Consider the following 20,227-nt stretch of genomic DNA (forward strand, 5'->3'; position numbering starts at 1 on the left):
ATTCCAATATTTTTATGTCTCTTAAGAGAAAATAAGTTGGTGTGCGTCATTTCCTTAGGCCCGGGTTCAGTGTATTAAAGTTGGTCAAGATAAATCTCCATTTTTAAGTATGAAAATGGGTATTTCACCGGGCTCAATGCATGGACCTTTGTTGTTTTGTCTCTTAGACAAATGACTTGCCCTCAGTCTGTGCTGATGTCAGTAAGACAGCTGTAGCGGATGATGTAGTTCTCATGCACCTGCCAAGACACCACTATCTACATCTTTGGTCAAGGTCAGGCAGACATTTTCATACACACTTGCAAAATGAAAAATACAAACTAACAGAATTTAAAAACTGGTGGATTGGTACTTGAACCCCGATTTAAATTCAATACTCTTGTCAAGGAAGTATCAAAAACAACACAAAGGAATCTGCTTTAAATTACCGTAGACATTATATACCTGGCAAAGCCACCCTACTGTACATGCATGCTGATTTTTATTCTCACATCTCAGAATGTGAGTTTGTCATTTGCAAGTGTAGTAGGCCTATATTGTACTGTAACAATGCGACCGAGTCAATGTTTTAATGTCATATACATAAATGCAATATTGGATTACTGATTATGTCGTGGGCTTTGGCCTTTTTATTTGATGTATATTTTACATTTTATTATGCATCACAGCTACACGCTTGTAACTGTTTGACTACATTGTCCCTGTCAAAGATTTTATTTTTTGATTATATTATCATCATCGTTCTGCTATTTTCTAACACTACTAAATGTGAACTGAAGTGTGACTTCAAACCCCAAGGTGCTGTAGTGGCGTCACAACACTACTTTTATTATATTCAGCACATACATGATGGAAAAGTTACAAAACTACCGTAAACTCGTGAAAACTGAAGCATAGTCGAGCTTCCAGTCAAACGGTTACGTAACAACCCTCCCGCACATTCGATGTATGGAGGAATCCTGAGGAAAACTTTCAAAGTGTCACATTTCCCATCAAATGATTATTAAACAACAACATCGGAGGCGGGAAATGCACACTTCCTGCCTGTCAAGAAAAAAAAAGAGGTTGCCTGGGAAAAGCCCATCAATGTCCCTTTCTACAATAAACAGCCCAGGTGCTTCAGATCTCTGCGGGGGTGGGTGGGGGACACCTCAAGAATTCTCCTTAAGTGGTCATGAAAAGAAGAAGCTTGAAACATTCTGTGTTTAGTTATATTTGAGGGCAACAAATTCATGTTTTTGTCACATTTGTGCGCAAGGTCCGAATGACATTCACGTCAAAGCCTACGAGTCTAAAAGCTTTCATTTTGCTGCCACCTAGCGCACAGCTCCAGGATTGCATTTCGGTTGTTGTTTTTAAGCCAATCAGATGTCAGGTTAGTCAGAGTAGACAAATTCTTCAAGTTTTCAGAAAAAAAGAGACATTGGGGGGAAAAAAGTAATACTAATTATTACGTTTTATTCCTCCCAGTATGACGAACAGTTTAGATGGTTTTTTTTTAAACACTCAGTCACATTTCCAGAGAAAAACCATTATGACCAATTACAAAGATTGAAAATGTGGTCCAAACAACAGATATACAATGCATGCAAATATAACACACAAGGATCGAGTTTTTGGAACGTCAAAACAGTAAAAGTACAGTCAGGGAGTAAAAACAAAAAAAAAACAAGCAGCAGCACTGAGATCAATGCTATGGAATCCAGTGTAGAACATAAGTAATTAAAATGAATATCCACCAATGCAAGAATTGGCTTTGAAAACTAAAAAAAAAAAAAAAAAAAGTAGCCTTTGACAGTAGCCTGACAAATTAATACTAAGCCCTGAGAAAAATTGTCTCTATAGTTACTGTTCATGACTGAATGTAAGCTTCCCCACTCCCCTGTGGGTTTTAACTGTTTAAATAAACGTGAGGGTGGAGACAAAAAAAACGGGGTTTTTTTCAGGTTTTTTTTTTCTTTTTCCAAGCAGGATTCATGGACGAAACGTCACTATAAAGCCTTTGAGGAATCAGTGGTAGAACTTGCTGCCTGATTTGCATAAAAACAGTTCTCGTCTTTTTAGGACAGTTGAGGCCTAGAGGCTAGCAGTGATCCAAACAAAGGCATGTTGCAGAGGTGAATTTTAATGTAACTTCTGCCACCTAGTGGAAAAGCATGACATTGTTCAGACTGTTACTATTCATTACTGAATGAATAAGGATTTATTTTTGACCAATGAAAGTCCCTGTAAAGTGAATTCTGAGATTTGTTTCTGAATACTTGATTGAGGCACTCAAATCGTGCAAAAGACTAGAAGGAATCTCAAATGATCAGGCATAACATTAACAGTTAAGGTAAACAATGGCTCTCACAAAAGAATTAATTTCATCATCACATAATTGTCGATTACCGGTCATTTACGTGCCCTTTGCCCTAATCAGTAGCAATTGTGAATTACTTAGGTTTTATCATGCAGTTCAAGCATGTTAGCTTGCAAGCTAGCTGGTGGTTAGCGCTTTATGTCACGGCACAGAAAGCCGTGCGGCGACCTGATGGGATATATTGCAGCCACTTTAAGCAGATATATGTTCATGACTCAAACATGTATGGGTGCGAGAGCATGAGAAAGACGGCAGATGAAGTAGCGGCCCTTTTCCAGTTGGGAATTATTTCACTTGTTTAGTGGACACGTCAGCAGTGGTTGAGATTAAGATTCATTTCATATACCTGATTTTTTTTTTTTTCCCCTCAAATTAGGCAGGGGTGTTAACAATACTTTTTCGTGGCGTGTCAAATTTATGAGACATTCCTTTTCACTTCACAGAGACTTTAATTTTATTTTTGCAAACGCCTTGCTGAGGTTGACGCACGCTTCAAAGCTTTGTTTGTTCGATTACGGCATTTCCTTTGCAATGCGTACGAAGACATATGACCTGAACCAATTTGCTTTTCTTTTGAACTCGGGCTATTGCTATCCGATGCTTTATCGACAGTTCTGCCCATCTTTTTTTTTTGGATGGTTCAAAGATTTTGCAGTACTATTTACGCAGATACTGTCATCCAATCTACACCGGCAGAAAGACGGAGTACTCTCGGGTTTTACCTAGCTAAAATGCCCCGCCCTTGCAAAAAAAAAAATTAAATTAAAAAATGAAATAAAAACTCAAAGGCTGGGCTGTGACCCTCCTGTTATGTTATTTCATACAGCAATAATGTCCCTGGGTCAATTTGCGTGTGCGTCTCAAACGAAAAAACTAAACAAAACATCCTATATAAACATAACTCTGCTTGCAAACGTGTGAAATGAACCAATACAGAGTTAATTACACATTAAACTGAACATAAGTTTTTTTTTTTTTTCCCACTTTAACACAATCTATTTGAAACACAACATAAGAGGCGGGGTTAACAATATTCGCAGTTGGTTGAGAAAAGAAAAGAAACAGTCTCCTAGTTGGTTCCAGCACGGAAACGTAAACATTCAGCCAAGGTCCAACAACCGGCAACACACCTCAAAACAATTAAAAAATGCACTAAAAGCATTAAAAGGACAGCCAACAGACAACGCAGCCCCAAAAGTATTCTACGTACAATATGTAGCATTCTCCCTCCACCCACTAGCTAAAATGACTAAAAAAAAAAAAAGACCCCCCACACTTCGTTGACTGTGTTCTATTAACTTTTCAAAATGAGAAATTAAAACTATAACAATGACTCGTCAAAAAATGGTCTTAAGTTAAAGCAACCTAATATAAATGAAAAACTCTGTTTAGTCAATGGTTAACGTTTAAAGAACAGTTTTCACAAATGAATTGATGCTAATGCCGCGTTTGTTTGTCACCATGTCTAATTTTGGAATTATTATTAATGTTGGAGTCTGAAACTTTAAAAAAAAAAAAAAAAAAAAAAAAAAAAAAAAACATTTTTTGGACTGACCTGACATTAGTCAACCAAATTGTGGAGAAAAAAAAAAAAGTATTTTTGTGGGGTGTCTACGAATGGTCCAGATATGTAATAATAAAATCCCATACTTTCCATGTAGATGCTATGCTAACTTCATTGACTGCCAGTCACTGGAGCGCAAGAAGCAGGCTTTTAAAAACGGAACCTGCCCCCGATCCAGCTCCACGTGTGAGGTGATGCGGCAGGGACGCCCGTAGCGGAAATGTGCGATGGAGGCAGGCAGCGTAACAGCAAAAAGGAGAGCCCAGCTTAATTGACCTGCGACTTTATGCCGATAACTTGCTCCTCACCTATAGCCTTCAACACAGTAACCTAGAGGACAAAAAAAAAAAAAAAAAAAGCAGATGGAGATGACATCTGGGCTCTGTAGCATTCAAGGATGTGATTCGTCTTGCGCTAATGCAACATTACGTCGTTATACTCGACTTGAGCATAACAGCAATGTCACCAACACGTCGTTTCTTTGCAAAAAGACGCGCAAAACATTCAAAGATGAAATAACTTACATAAAAACTGTCATCGGCGAGTATTCTCTTCTCTATATCTTTGCCCAAATCACTGTCCGGCAATCTTAGATCTTCTCTGGTCTCGGCACAGTCGTCCATCAGGCTCAAAAAACCGTCATTGTTACCTATGACCTAGATGAACCAATGCACATGCACACACTTAAAATGGACAAGCAAAACAAGAATCCATTTTCTCAAACTATATTTAAAATGAACAGGAATGCCGTTAATTTCATTTACACGTTTTTAAAAAAGAAAAGTAAAACATAAAAGTGTTGATTAGGGAAAAAATTTTATTTACCATATTGCGACTTACAGGTTCCGCCCGACAGAGACCAAATGCATCAAATTATTAGCATAGCTCCCCGCTTACTTCCCATGGAGGAAAGCATACCTGTACCCATTTTGAAAAAGATCTACCCATTTATATGGTTTTTTTTTTTTTTTTTGCCTGTTATTATTGCCCTAAAAGAACCCGTCAGTCAAGCTTGCTGGCCAAGACGGAACCCGCTCAGCAGGTTTCCGAACCTGTACATTATGTTCTCACACAGGAATGACACACCCTGTCTGTCCTAATTAAACAAGGCAAAAAAAAAAAAATCCCTTTATTTACACCCTGTTAGGAACAAGATATGTCTGCCCTAATTAAACAAGGCAAAAAAAAATCCCTTTATTTACATAAAAAATATATATACACATCTCTACAGAAAATTTCCATAAGCCATCATTGTGGAATTTTTCTTAAAAAAAATAAAAAAAAAAAGTAAAAAGCACTTAAGTGGCCTCAAAAATCCTTCCTAACAAATTCACAGAAAAAAAACTACTGAGTACTTGCGCAATTTATTTATTTATATGGAACATTTTAGCAAGTTGAGGTTCTAACAGTCGCATGGTCAATCCGCAGCATACACAGCAAACTTGTTTTGCGGGTTTGGTCACGTGACATTGAGACTGCTGGCAAGTTGTGACGTTAACGTCGGTCGCCAGCAGAGGGCGATATTGCCCAAAATGGCGTCCCGCCTGAGCTTGAGAAATTCACCTGTTGAATTCTTAGCCCATGACGGTTAGAATACTTTGCGTTTGATTAGTGGTGGAATGTACAACGTATTCAGCAAAAAATAAATATATATAAACATTTTTAATACTGGCTTCTTTTAGCCTTGGTATATGTGAAATGGCCAACATCTCACCTGGTAGTCTTTTCGATTCACATTGGGGACGTTCATGTTATGAGTCGATGGACAAATATCTTCATACTTCTTTCCAGTGAAAATGTCAATTCCAACAAGGTGGACCTATGAAAAACATGCATGCTTTTGTTTTAAACATCAGGTGAGTGCATTTGGTACTGAATTGTTGTGGGAATTGTGGGGTCACTTCATTACACTGGAACGGATCCCATTTGAATTTGTTTATTTACCTTGGCATGCCCATGCTTGCCAGTCTTGGAGGTAGACATGTCAACAATCTTACAGGGACGCCCTTTAAGCATGACATGGCCGTTCTTCCTCAGGGCGGAAGCCTGCTGTGGGTATGTGGCTGATGCCCCAGATTCGCCAGAATCAAAATCTTCATCCGCCATGCTTATCCTGCTGTGGGAACATAATGGGTGAGCTCTGCAAGACATGTCCAATCCAAAAAAAACAAAAAGGATAACAGCAAAAGTGTAGAAGAGCCTGACTTCTGTAATCATTTGAAGTGTCTTTTGAAGGCAAAGCCTGGACCAAGTTTTATTTTGCTTTTAGATTTAATATTTTTTAATTGAATTTTTAAGTATTGTCAAGCAGAGTGTTGGAGTAGTACTGAACTGTAGGGGTAAAGTGTTAAACTATTTTGCAACATTTGTATTCCATGTTTTTAATGCATGGCTGAAAATACACCCAGTGACATTGTTGGGCGCCTAAAAATGCACCCAGTGACATTTGTTGGGCGACGTGGACGAGCACCCTCCCCCCAGCACCACTATATAAGAACTTGCAGAAAATTATCTGGAAAAAAATGTGTTTGTCAAGCTTTAGGTGGCTAACAATAGCTTATGCTAGACTATTACATAATGCTGAGTTGTAAAATAAAAAGCATCCTGTTGCAGACTGAGAGGAACGAGGTTGATCCTCACGTAGGCCAGCGTGTTCTAGCTCAGCTGGCTCAAACTTGTAGGGATGGAGGAGCCTCTGCTTTTCAGAATGGATCAGTGGCATTTGACTGACAGTTGACGGTGTTGTTTTAACGTATTCAACAGACATGCTCACAGCATTGGAGAGGGGAGAGGGGAGAAAGGAAAAAAAAAAAAAAAAAGAGTATTTATTTTAACCATTCAAATATGGCAGGGTAGTTAACCTTTACTGCAGTGTCTTAAATTTAGAAGTTATCTATTTTGCTTCGCAGTGACTTTAACTAACAGACTATTAAAAAGCAAACGTACGCTATACTAGGTTTAGGCAGCACAATGGGCCAGCAACTTTTTTCTTGCCATCCACATACATGGAATGCACTTATGCCGCCCCTCCTAGCTTACTTGGCATTGCCACAGGCATGCAACTCAAAAGGAACGTGTTGCATCTACTACCTAAGTTCAGATCTACGATGCTGACTGTACAGCTGTTTATTGTGGGCTGACATATTGATACAACTGAGCCATTATTGAATGACTGGAAAAAATGTAATGCCTTCTGGTAAGATTTGTACGACTGGTTATTCCCTTAATTGCTCAAACTCTGTACTCTGACAAAAATGTTTTGCAGTCAATAAGTCAATAATAATATAGTCAAAACGTGCTCATCATTCAATATATTTTTTATATAAGAGGTACATCAAATCCAAACCAAGTTTTAATGTTTTTCATCCTTGAGATATATGGAGATGAAAAATGCAGTGAAATTGTTGTTCTTAGTATATTTTAATGTCTACTTTTTTTCCCTTTTATATTTTGGGACAATCTCATGAGGTTTGTCTATAACCGTTTCTGTATAACAAGTTACCATGTTAATATGTTTTGTACATTTGGCTGAAAGAAAAAAAAATGTATGGCAATTGTCAAAATGGCTGCCGCGTCCATTTTGTGACGTCAGCTGCTGCACCGGGAACGAGTGACGTGACTTTTATAAACGCATCCGCAGTGCTGTCTACGCACAACTTTCAACATTTATCTTTTAATAGTTACAGTAAAATGGTTATCATAAAAAAAAACTATTCAAAACGGCGTGCGTGTGTTGCGCGCATGCACCACTTTAATTGGATAACATCGAAAAGGAAAACTATGAAATTGAGATTACTAGATGGCAATATTGAAAATGTCATACTTCCCATTGAATAAAGTCGTGTTTTAGAATAGTCCTGACAAAATTCTCACAACAACTTGACGTAGAGGTATCGTTTTTCATCAGAAGAAACCACATGTGTGTCCCGTCACATTAAACTGCCCACACTTGCGTTGATGTGGCAAAAATAACAAGTGTTTCAGTTTTATTTTTTAAATTGGTACCGATGTGTAACCTGACACCGCCGTCGATGTTCCACATCTCAACGAAGGAATGTGTTAATAAGCGTAATTTTGAGACTTTTATCAAGGGTATTTGTGTTTTCTCATCGTTAAATCACGTGGGGGCTACTGAGGAACGTTTAACATAAAAGCTGCGTTTGACTGGTGAGCTAGTCATTAAAAACAACCCCAAAAAGGAACATTCTCTGCCTTGTTGCGTTGGGCCCACACCCAAAAGACTTGACACGAGTTACTAATTATTATCCACAGCCAGTTTTCCCCCAATGAAGCCCCTTCCTGGCTAAGTTACTCATTAACACCTCGTGGAATCGCTATCTCGTTTGAAATTCGCCGATAAGGGCGATTACGTTCGCTTTCCGAGTGACACCACAAACAATGTGACCTTACCTTGGTGATTCGCTGACGTCAAAACAAAAAGGGAGCACGAATGGCCTGCGCAAAAGTTTTTGTATGGCGGAAGTGCAGGTAACCGCTCACGTGATCAGTGTGCAAGGGGCGGGGCCAACACCTCAACCGCTTTCTGGAGAGCTCGTGACCATATTAGGACAGGTGACAAAAATGGATGGCGTTGACGTTATTAAGAGTCGTGGAACATTTGTTGCGTTATTTAGCCAAAAGTTGCATTATTAGTAGAATAAGGCCACAAGATTACGAGAATAATGTCACAACCCTGGTAAAAATAGTCATAATTTTGCAAGAACAAGTCACACTCATACAGTAATACATGTGTAATATTGTAATATTGCATGGAGGCGAGGAACGCAACACTATTAACAAATGATTACAAATACAACTTTATTCTCATAATTTGACCTCTCCCCACTTTTCTGTGTGGCCCTAATTCCTTTCAAAACCAAAGACAATAATACTGGCAAGCTGGAGGTAAATTGTTGAGAGGCTCCTCTCAAATCATCAAACTTTAACCTCAAGGAGGCGCTGGAGTTACACAGCCGGTGTACAAATACTGTAGTATTGTAGTATGTTACTGTGCCACCAATATTCTTCACGTTTATACATCATGAATCCCAGCAGTTTTCAACACTCGATCCACGTTTCTCAAAAGATTCCAACTTTGAAATATTAAAAAAAAATCATCATTCCCAAATGACCAACCTGTCCTGTAATTCCACAATTGTCAAGAAAAAATCAATTGAAATGAATAAAGGCATTTTTCAAATTTAACTCATCCTTCCACATTTCTCAATTGCTCTCTTCAAACTTCAACATATTCACCAAATCCATCTTGAAAATACTTTTCACTCCCCCCACATTGAAACTTTCTTTTCAGTTTCCTCATTTTCCATGACCATATTCCCCAAATCAAGGCAGACATTTGACATATTTATGTCCTCATTCCACATTTCTCAAGCAATCCATACCAAACGTATCCCTCTTCAAACTGTTCAACTAATTTAGGTATTTTTGTTTTTTGTTAGTATTCCACATATTCCATGACAAAATTCCCAAATTAATGAATACATTTTAAAAACGTACCTTTATCATTGAAAGGGGAAGTGAACCCAAGCATATTTTTTTCCCAGAATATGTTCTATGCAAGCCCACTAGTCTAAACACGGCATTCTGATTAATATTGCGTTTTTGGAATATGAGAAATCCACCCGTTTTTAGCTAGCTCACGGGCCGGCCATTTTGTCACTTCTGTCGACTGAAGATGACATCGAAGTTGCTCAGGCCGGCCCGTGAGCTAGCTAAAAACAGGTGCATTTTGCTGCTTAATTTATATTCCACAAGCACAATATTAATCAGAATGCCGTATTTCAACTAATGGGCCTGCATTGAACTTATTCGTGAAAAATATATTTATATTTGGGTTGATTTCCCTTTAAGTTGAGCTTTTCTCAGTCTCATGATCTCACAAAAAAAAAAATCAATTTGAATTAATGCCACAGTTCAGAATCATCTCCTCCGTATTCCCAACGAATATAGGAATGAAATTCTGCGGTTGAAGAAATATTGCGTGTCACTCTGCAATAGCATTTGCATTTTTGCATTTGAACTTACTATACCAAATGACTAACTCGCGTACGGGCCATCAAACATGCGTCGCTGTTTTGAGCTGCTGCAATTCGACGTCGTCGGCCATGGCGTCGGCCGGCGCCTTTTTGCCACCCTTTCGGAAAAGGTCGGCGATCTCCTCGAAGCTCTTGCCCTTAGTCTCTGGCACTCGCAGGTACGTGAACGCGGTGAAGCCGAAAAGCAGCGCGGCAAACAAGATGAAGACGTACACGCCCAGCCAGTTCTGAGGAGTCAAAACGTTACACAGTTACGTCCCAGACCACTCCTGCCATAATTGAAATCCGCGATATAAAAATACTTTTCCATAATATACTGCAGATGGCCATGAATAATTTCCCCCCGAAAAACTAGGCTGTGCTGGAATTCTTCCTGTTTCATTCTTATTTTAAATTTGTACCATCTCAAACTTAATAAGTGTGCTGCCATCTAGTACTTGACTGTGGAATCACACCCAATATAAGACAGAGTTAGACCAAAATACAGCTATTAATTAAATCCGCAAAATAGCGTACCATTATTTCAGGGATAATGCAAGTACAGCTTCGGCCACCTGGGGGCAGTATAATGCGGTCATGCAGACACAAACAAAGTTCAGTTTCAGAACTACCGTGACTCAGCAAGCTTCTGTAGTAGCCATACATATTGATGAATAGTATTCATCCAAGCTACTTTTAAAATGAAAGAAAATAAATAAATAAGAAAGAACATAACATAACATAACATGGAGAAGTGATGCGGTATGAATAACCCTACCTGTATGTAGGGAAAGGTCATGCCTACGATGAAGTTGCTGGTCCAGTTGCAGCAGCCGGCGATGGCGATGGCCGCCGGCCTGGGGCCCTGGCTGAACAACTCGGCCACGATGAACCACGGAATGGGACCGGGCCCCACCTCGAAGAAGGCCACAAAAAGGAAGATGGCCGACATGCTAACGTAGCTCATCCAGGTGTACGCGCTCTGCAAGGGGAAACGGCAATGCTAGTGGTATTCTAATCTCCTGCCGAGGACAGAAATGGACAAACCTGCAATTTGAGGCCGACCGTCATGGCGACGGCGCAGAGGCACATGCCGCCCAGGCCGGCTAGCGTCAGTGTGCGCCTGCCCGCCCGGTCCACCAACGCCACCTGGAACACACAGGTAGTGTTACTACTCAGTCATCATAGCCACACATTTCACAACATACCATAATTACGACATGGAAAATGTGTGCAAAAAAATTATCATCAAGTAGTTTCTTATCTGCAATGACGTAGTTTGTGTTATCGAGTAGTTTTTGCATTATTATTGAGTAGTATCTGTGTATGAGAAATTTTTAAATAGATAGACAGAGAGAGAGAGAATTGTGTTTTTGTGTTTCTGAATAGTATTTGTGTTACCAAGGAGTATCTGTGTATCGACTAGTTTTTGTGTTGATGTTATTGAGCAGTACTTGTGTTAGTTTGTGCTGGAGTCATTTTTGTATTACCATCAATTAGTTTGTCAAGTAGTATTTGCATTATAATTGAATAGTTTTTGTTATCGAGTAATGTTTGTATCAAGTTGTTTTGTGTTTATTTTGTTTGTTGTTTCGGATGCTTATTTGCCAGTAATTAAAGTCTCAAATCTTTTTGAATATGATGCCACAAGCTTAGTTAGCATAGCTACTGTAGCTTTGGGTAGTTTTGCCCATTGCTCTTTGTTGGTTCTTCACATTGTCATGGTGGGATGCTGTGTGTAGAATTTTGAGGGAAAAAAATAATTTAATCAATCTTGGAAAAAAGGCGGTAAGACAATGAAAGTGACTCACAGACACCAGAGTGAAGATGGTGTTGACGGCACCGACGCCGATGGTGGCATAGACGGGCTGACTGACGCCGGCCCGAGCGAAGATTGCCGTGGAGTAGTAAAAGATCTTGAACAACAGAAAGTGGACAGTTATTGATATGACTCAAGTGTAAAAATAAGTTCAAACCGCACGACCTGTCGAACATTCAGCGATCCCGCTTAAGGTTGAGAACAAGCAAAACGTAGGAAGTTTTGTGCACATTTCGAATTGAGAAAAAGGGGGAGTTTGTTTATGTTTATTTGGGTTGTGGTGTCTATTTCAGATTTGCAAATCCCTATTTATTTGATCGAAACCTAACGCCTCGAACGTACTCTCAAATACGTTCGACGGTATTTACCAGTCAAAATGTTTTACTCCACGTTGGCAGTTTCACGCTTCTGTACTTAAAGTCAACCCAAACATATTTTTTTAGCGAATATGTTCCCAGCAGGCCCACTAGTTGAAACACAGCATTCTGATTCATTTTGCGTTTGTGGAATATAAGTTAAGCAGCAAAATGCACTCGTTTCTAGCCATCTCCGGGGGCGGCCATTTTGTCACTTCTGTCGACTGAAAATGACATCACAACTGCTCACAGCGACCAATCACGGCTGATCTGTGTTCTGAATCTTAGCGGTGATTGGTCGTTGTGAGCAGTTGTGATGTCATTTTCAGTCGACACAAGACAAAATGGCCGCCCCCTGAGATGGCTAAACAACGAGTGGATTAACACTAACGCAATATTTATCAAAATGCCTTGTTTCAACTCATGGGCTTTGCATAGAACATATTCTTGAAAAAAAAATGTTTGCGTTGATTTCCCTTTAAGCTCTTCATTAAAAATAACAAAAAAAACCCAGTAAAACTCTCATACCGTATCTCACAGCAAGCTTCAAAAATGTCAAAATAAGGTAAAAAACAAAAACGGTCCAAACTCGAAAAAACGAGCCGCACAGTTCCCCAAAAAGCTCAAGAAAAAGCCCAATTTGATGCCATTGACTGTGACTCACCGCGTTGATGCCTGACAACTGCTGAGACAAGTGCATCATGAGGGCGACAAACAGCTGCCGCCTGTACACCGGCGAGCAGATCTTGGGACAGAATACACGAGATCCGTGTCGAGCTATGCGGAAAAAGTGCACGTGTAAAAATTCCAGCGTGGGAGACCAACCAGAGACGAGATGGAGACCCGAGACACCTTGTCTGCCTCCTCCTTCTCCCGCCTCATCTCGTCCAGATCGGCCGACGCGTCGTACGCCCCCTTCAGGCGATACAGACCTGCCACAGAACACGCCAAAGGAGAAGAATCTTTTTTATTTTTTATTTTTATTTATTCAAAACCAGTTGAGATAAGGTGTTTATTTGTTTATAGTCTGTTGGGAGGAAAAGGCATTTATTTGAGCTGATGTGTCTAATCTGAGGTGAGGTGTTTATTTAGTCAAATGAGGATTCTATTTGAGATAAGGTGATTTGGGCAAAACACAATTTATTTGTTGAAATCCTGTCACTGGGAAAAGGAGGCGGTGACATACTGTAGATCCGACGTTTAATTGTTTAAAACATTTGCTTGCGTTGATGCGTCTAAATGAGGTGAGCTGTTTATAGGTGCAAAACGTTATTTGTTCCAAACCTGCTGGGAGAAGAAGGAGGCATTTATTTGGGCTGTTCTTTCTATTTGAGGGTAGGCATTTATTTATTCCTGCTCAGACTAAGAGGCATCTGTGAAGTAGGGTATTTATTTGGACAAGCCCCGACTTTCTGTCCCTTACATGTTAGTATATGGAGTAGGCATTCATTTGAGTTGAGGTGACCCTTTGAGGAGAGGCATTTATTTGTTACAACCGGTTTGGGCGGAAAGTAGGTGTTTGAGTCGATGTCTCCATTTGAGGTGAGGCGTTTATATGTGCAAAACTCAACTTCAAACCTGTTGGGGGGGTGGGGGCACTTATTTGAGTTGAGCTAACTATTCGAGGTGAGGCATTCATTTATTGAATTTCGATTCTAGTTCATTTGGGAGGAAAGGAGCCATTTGAGTTGAGGCTGAGGTGTCTATTTAAGGATTTCATTTGTTGGCAGTAAATTAAGCGGGCGTATTTTGGACTTGGGGCATCTACTTGAGGCACGGCATTTATTTGTTTAAAACCTCTTGTGAGTGAGGAATGCCTATTACTTGACAATAGTCCTTGCACACCCTGTGAAGTACAGCTCCTCGCCACGTGTTCTTCACGTACTTTCCTGAGCCTCTTGTTCCTTTCCCAGAAGGATGTAGAGGTAGCGCGGGCTTTCGGGGCACAGCGGCAGCAGGAGGGACTGCAACACGGCGGGGGCCCCCGAGAGAGCCAGTAGGAGGGGCCACATGTCGTCGTTACCCAGGATGAAGTCCAAGCCGATCACCTGCCGACCACAGTCGCGTGTTAAGGCCCTGATGGACCAAACCGACGTCGGAGGTCGTGAAAGCGTCGTGGCGTCTTTAAGCGCCGCCTGTTTGGTGTTGTGGCCACCGTCGTAGTGTCGTAACCCGTCTGTAAGCGTCCCGGGGGCGTTTACGTGTGTTGAATCGGCGTCGCCAGTCGTGACATTTTGGTCACTCTGATTGGCTGTTAGCTAGCAAATCAGCGCGCGGAGCGCCGAGGGGAAGTGACAAATGCGGAAAAACAGTGAGCACGCCTCCGCTGCCTTAATCTTCTTACAAGTGCAAGGGCGAGGGTTAACAATGTAAGTATTTCACAATACCGTGTCAAGAACGTGATGGTTTACTTCGCGTGGGAGATCATCGTGAGCGGAGAATAGAGCCGAACGCATTGTTTACGTTGTTATAATCAGCCCGGCTGGAGTTTTCTAACCATGAGAAATGGTGACTACCGCCGCCGATGGTTTATTCCTCCAGCGTGACGTGCCGAGAGCCAGCCGGACGCCACGGCGGGTAAGCGTCTGTCACTGTTGGCCAGCGTCTTTTTGGTCTATCAGGGCCTTTACACCAAGGAGATATCGTGTGCGTGTGGGCCCCAGCCGCCTACCTGGCTGATGAGGATGCCAATGACAATAGCCAGCTGGTGTAAAGTCCCCAGGGCCCCTCGGTAAGCTTTGGGCGCAATCTCGCCAATGTACATGGGCACCAGGCCGGACGTCAAGCCTGGAAAAAACACACACGCTCGAGTTCCAATTTTGAAACCATAGACGGGGAGCGGGGGTGGAATAAAAACGACAGATGAGTGCGCAATTTTGTCACAATTTAATGAGAATGAATGTGTGATATTCGGAGAGAAAAAAAAAAAAAAAAAGCACATTTCTTACGGGAGTATGGGGAATATTAATGGAATAATTATTACGAGAAAAAGGTTCTAATCTGACAAGAATAAAGCTGTGCTATGAGAAAACAAAAAAGTACTTTTACGAGGATGAAGTAGGTACATTAGGAGAAAAAAGTATAACGAGAATAAAGTTGTAATATGATAAAAAAAAAGTTGCACTTTAATTAGAAAAAAAAATTGTCCTATGAGAATAAAGCAGTTATGTTATGATAAAAAAAATGTTGTGCTTGAAAATATTGATATTGCGCTGCAAGTAAAAAAAATCTATTTCTACAGGGATAAAGTTGTACAAGAGTCAAAACATCCCAAATGTTATGGGAGTAAAGGTGTCATTTAAAAAAAAAAAAAGTTAAATTATTTCAAGAATAATGTTTTATTTTTCGTGGTGAAAAAGTTGTAATATGAATTGAATAAAGATGTAGTACAGTGTTACAAAAAAAAAAATGTAGGCTTATGAGAAACAAACTATTTTTGTCAAAAGTTGTTAAAAAAGAAGAAAGTTATTCAATACTGAGAAAAAAGTTGTAATGCTGAGAAAAAAATAGTACAAAGTTTTATTATTGTATTGTGGTGAAAAACTTTTTAAAAGGTACTAGAATAAAGCAGTTATACTACAAAAAAAAAAAAAAAATTTAAGTTATCCTAAAAATGAGAAAAAAAATTATTCAGGGAAAAACAAGAATAACAAAATAGTTACATCAGGAGGGAAATGTCATTTCCTATCGATAAAGAAGTTGGAATACGTTTTTATTTTCCAAGAATAAAGTTGAAAAGTTCGAGAGTACGTAATAACCACGAGAATACGTCGATGTCAGAAGGCGGGTTGGGCGGTCTCACCGCAGTAGAAGCCCATGATGGCGCGGCCCGCGATGACCATGACGTGAGGCTGCCACATCTTGCACAGTCCCATCAGGAGGCCGCCAGCCACGGCCAGCACGTTGACCGCCAACATGCCCTTCACCCTGCCGCCAGATTCATACAATCGACGCTCACTTCATAGCTAAACATGTCCCAAGCAAAAAAATGAACATTTCTTCTTCCTGACACTTATCAAAGTCCCTGTTCCCAAAGGGTGACCTTTGTAAAGTTCTTGTTCCGGACAAGAGGCTTAAGTTCGTGTTCTGGCATGGTGACTCTGGCAATGTTTGTGGTCCACTTTTGGCAAAGTTCTTGTTCCTAACAAGTAACTTTCATACTGTTTTTGTCCCTGACACCATACCAAATTTCTGGAGCTAGACAAATGACTTTCACATAGTTCTTATTCCTGAGAGGTGACTTGGGAAAAGTTTGTGTTTCATTTTTGCAAAGTTGTTCTTGGCAAGCGACTTCAACCAAGGTTTTGTTCCCGAGTAGAAGCTAAAGTTTGATCAAGTTTTTGCTCGTGACACCCAAGCAAAGTCCTTCAACCTGACAAATGACTTGAGCAAAGTTCTTATTCCTGACATATGACTTCAGAATAGTTCTTGTTCCTGACAGGGGATTTCTGCAAATGTCTTGTTCCTGACAATTAATTTTGTCCATGTTCCTCACAAATAAATTGAGTAAAATCCTCGTTCCTGACAAATGACTTGAGCAAAGTTCTTATTCCTGACATATGACTTCAGAATAGTTCTTGTTCCTGACAGGTGATTTATGCAAATGTCTTGTTCCTGATAATTAACTTTGTCCATGTTCCTCACAAAAAAATGGAGTGAAGTCCTTGTTCCTGACAAATGACGTGAGCAAAGTTCTTGTTACTGGCAAGTGACTTTGGCAAAGTTTATGTTCCACTCCAGCAAAATTCTTATCCCTGAACAGTGACTTGAGCAAAAGTCTTGCTCTGGGCGGTTAATTTTGAAAGAGTTCTTATTACTAAAAATGTAATTGATAAAAGCTCTTGTTCCTGACACACAACCAATTATTACCGCGACTGGTGACTTTTGAAACATTCTTGTTTCCGACAAGTGATTTTTTTTTTGTTTTTTTTGTGGGGGGCGGGACAAAGTTGTTGTTCCTGACCAGCGACTGACTCTCACCTGCCTCTAAGGTCTCCCACAAATCCCACCAGGAAGGAGGAGAGCACACCACCGACCGAGAAGATGGCCACCGACAAGGACCAGTACATGACCACGGTCGGATGAACCTGTTCCTGCGCAGTGTCAGCCGTACGGCTGCCGTTTGGCAACATTGGGTCGGCTTCCTGGGGCCACACGCCCAGCGAGCGCCCATAGTGCCTCTCGATCACCTAGCGCGCCAAAAAAAGCAAAGTCACATTCGCACATGAAAACTACAGCCGCGCATCGTTACGCCAACACCAAACAGAAAACGTAGAGTACTGAGTTCAACTGAGCCATTCTAAATTAATTACAATTGCAGATCAATCACCCCCCCCCCCCTAAAAATCGCTTTAACCGAAATTTGAACCCAAATCCACGTCCAAAAAATGTGTGGTGTTAGCCACTGAGCCATCCAGCCAGCACCATTTCTCAACAACTACTTTCTCTTTCTCTTCTTTACTTTGAATATCTTCAATTCCGTTACATTTTGTTTTCTAACTGTGAAGCACATTGAGCTAACTTGTGTATGAATGTGTTGTATAAATAAAGCTTTCTTGCCTTGCCAATTTTACATTTTCAGATGTTTTATACCTCAAAAACGTGAGGTGACATACACAATGTATATATCTACCTTGACGACTCGATCAAGGCATTTTATCAATACTGAATTGAATGAATCGAATGTCAATCTACAGAATCGAATCGAATCTTGACGTTCTTAACGGCAGTATAGGAAGGCTAAAATTGTGGCCCACCCAAAAAATAGAACAAAACAGTGAAAAAGTAGTAAGTGCACACACTTTTGAACCCTAATCGAGACTGCAGTCAAAGCGGCCAATGTCCCCCCACATCTGACCTTGTACGCACAAATCGTACACACGTGTAGCCCAAACTAATTTCAGCTGCCCATTTGCCCAACTCACCCGCTGCGGGGCGTTAATGACTCCCAGGCTGTAGCCGTACTGCAGGGAGCCCAACACTGCCGTGGAGACGGCCAACGCCAACGTGGCCGTCAGCTCCTGGCGAATTTCAAACCAAATCCATTTTTGACAAGATGACGACGCGCTCTTACATGAATGCAAGCTTACCTTTCCCGGTTCCATGAGCAAGAGTCCAAGAGTGTCAACCAGCTGAGCTCAGGCAGGGGGGGGGAGAGCTAATGATCAATGTCCACTGACCACACGCACACACATCACGTACACAAGGACAAACAACACACATCCGTGCAGGTAGCGCAAGCACAAGACATCAAACTAATCATCCACGCACATATACATATTTATATATATTAGGGGCGTCACATTAGTGCATTAATGGCGATCAATTAATTACAGTCAGAGTTAAAGCGTTATTTATTTTTTTTTTTTAATCGCATGATCTAATTTCTAATCTCAAACTTAGCAAGGTTGCTGTTCCTGACAGCTGATTTCGGGAAGGATCTTGTTCCTGAGGTGATCTTTGCAAAGTTCTTGTTCCAGACTGGGAACTTTACGAAATTGGTCCTTGCAAATGGCCTTTGACAGGTTACTTTATTAAAGTGCTTGCTCTTGACAGGCAAGTTTTGCAAATGTCTTGTTTGCGTCGATGTATAACTCAGTGTAAAAGAAAAAAAAAAACCCCAGCAACCCCCAAAACCAAAATGGGGCAGAGAGGCAGTAAGTAAACACAAACGCTTCAGAATGTGCTGCAGAATGGGCCCGTCAGATAACAGGCAAACACGGCACGTTTCAATCAACTAAAAGCCCGGGGGGGGAACAGCGGCAGATGACACAATCACTCTTGTGTGGTTAATGATACACTCACAAGGTGAACGAAGTCTTAACGCTTGCAAAAACACTGCAGCAGCGTGGCTCTACTCTTACATTTGAGTCCTCAGTGTAATGACCCGAATGGCGCAAGGCACACGCTAGCACACATTAACACGCGTCATTGTTCCAAAGAGGTTACCTTGGCATTGTGTCAAGTTGTTGTGTCATGTTTTTCCAGCTGGTAAAAGGCTGTTTTGGTGATTGATTTGATATGACAGTCGGGGAAAGTCCGATCCGAATCTATCGGCACCCGAAGAATTCGGACTTGGTCTTTTGTCTTTTAAAGAGAGTGACTCCAAAGTGTCTGCGAACAGTAATTCTCGTTCCTTTACTGACAAAAACAATTGCCACAGTTTTGTTTTGGATGAGTTGAAGGAAATTTTGGTTCATCTGCGGTGGTTATTTTGTTTTACCCAGTGACACAACACTGACCCAAGGGAAGCATATAGAGCCTGAACCAAAGGGGTCCGAGGACTGACCCTTGAGGGTCCCACACATCATGGTCATTCAATCAGATCCAAAAAACGTAATAACGCCTTTCCTCCGAGTAGGACCTGAACCATTTTAGAACTGTTCCATTTAGTCCCACCCAAGTTTATAACCTGTCCAACAGTATATTTTGATCAACTGTATCAACACTAGAACTGACACTCTTCCTGAGTCAGTGTTCAGTCTTATTTAGTACTTTTGAAGAGCTAGTTCCAGTTCCTGGCAAAGTCCTCGTTCATGAAAAGTGATGTTGAAGTTCTTGTTCCTGCCAAGCCATTTTTAGCAAAGTTCGTTTTTTTTTTTTTTCCCTTAACTTTTCCTTGTTCCTGCAGGTTACTTTAAACATTTTAGCAAGGTCCTTGTTCCTGGCATGTGACTTGACAAAGTTCTTGCTCCTGACAGGTGACTTTCGCAAAGTTGTTTCTGACAGGTAACCTCAGTAAAAATCTTGTTCCTGAGAAGGGATTTGAGCAAAGTCTTTGTTGATGACATACCTAAAGCAACGTTCTTGTTCCTGACATATTAATTCATCCACCTTGTTTTTGACAAGTGACTCTCACAAATGCCTTGTTCCTGGCAAGTGACTTTAGCAAAGTTCTTGCTCCTGACAGATGATTTCAGCTCTTAAGATTGAAGTTATTGTTCCGGACAGGTTACTTACCAAATTCATTGTTACTGAGAGGTGACTTTCATAAAGTTCTTGTTCTCTTCAGAAGACTTTCACAAAGTTTTTGATCATGATTTCTGTAAAGTTACTTCACCAAATTAATGAAAGGTGATTTTCGCAAAGGTT

General features: G+C 40.7%; 2 protein-coding genes across 4 annotated transcripts; both read right to left on the reverse strand.

Annotated features, from left to right (window-relative positions):
* Positions 1-1,438: 1,438 nt before the first annotated feature.
* LOC147137168 (eukaryotic translation initiation factor 5A-1-like) lies at positions 1,439-8,456 on the reverse strand. 3 transcript variants are annotated; one of them, XM_086049902.1, is made up of 5 exons: positions 8,337-8,456; positions 5,871-6,039; positions 5,641-5,745; positions 4,451-4,582; positions 1,439-4,256 (listed from the first exon to the last, which is right to left on the reverse strand). In XM_086049902.1, the coding sequence occupies exons 2-5, from the start codon at positions 6,030-6,032 to the stop codon at positions 4,194-4,196; spliced, it is 462 nt and encodes a 153-aa protein (XP_085906028.1). In that variant the 5' UTR covers positions 6,033-6,039; positions 8,337-8,456; the 3' UTR covers positions 1,439-4,193. The 3 variants fall into 3 exon arrangements, with proteins under 3 accessions (XP_085906028.1, XP_085906029.1, XP_085906030.1); XM_086049903.1 differs by having other exon boundaries at positions 5,871-6,042; positions 8,337-8,417; XM_086049904.1 differs by having other exon boundaries at positions 5,871-6,066; positions 8,337-8,358.
* Positions 8,457-8,725: 269 nt separating this feature from the next.
* slc2a2 (solute carrier family 2 member 2) lies at positions 8,726-18,298 on the reverse strand. The gene is made up of 12 exons (XM_086049324.1): positions 18,226-18,298; positions 18,061-18,156; positions 17,117-17,325; positions 15,939-16,063; positions 14,808-14,923; positions 14,022-14,184; positions 12,962-13,068; positions 12,801-12,881; positions 11,773-11,877; positions 11,009-11,110; positions 10,740-10,943; positions 8,726-10,209 (listed from the first exon to the last, which is right to left on the reverse strand). The coding sequence occupies exons 1-12, from the start codon at positions 18,238-18,240 to the stop codon at positions 10,003-10,005; spliced, it is 1,530 nt and encodes a 509-aa protein (XP_085905450.1). The 5' UTR covers positions 18,241-18,298; the 3' UTR covers positions 8,726-10,002.
* Between the last annotated feature and the right edge of the window lie 1,929 nt (positions 18,299-20,227).

This window comes from Filicampus tigris, chromosome 13 (genome assembly GCF_054856515.1).
Source record: "Filicampus tigris isolate MCC_2025a chromosome 13, RoL_Ftig_1.0, whole genome shotgun sequence".
Classification (NCBI taxonomy): Eukaryota; Metazoa; Chordata; class Actinopteri; order Syngnathiformes; family Syngnathidae; genus Filicampus; species Filicampus tigris.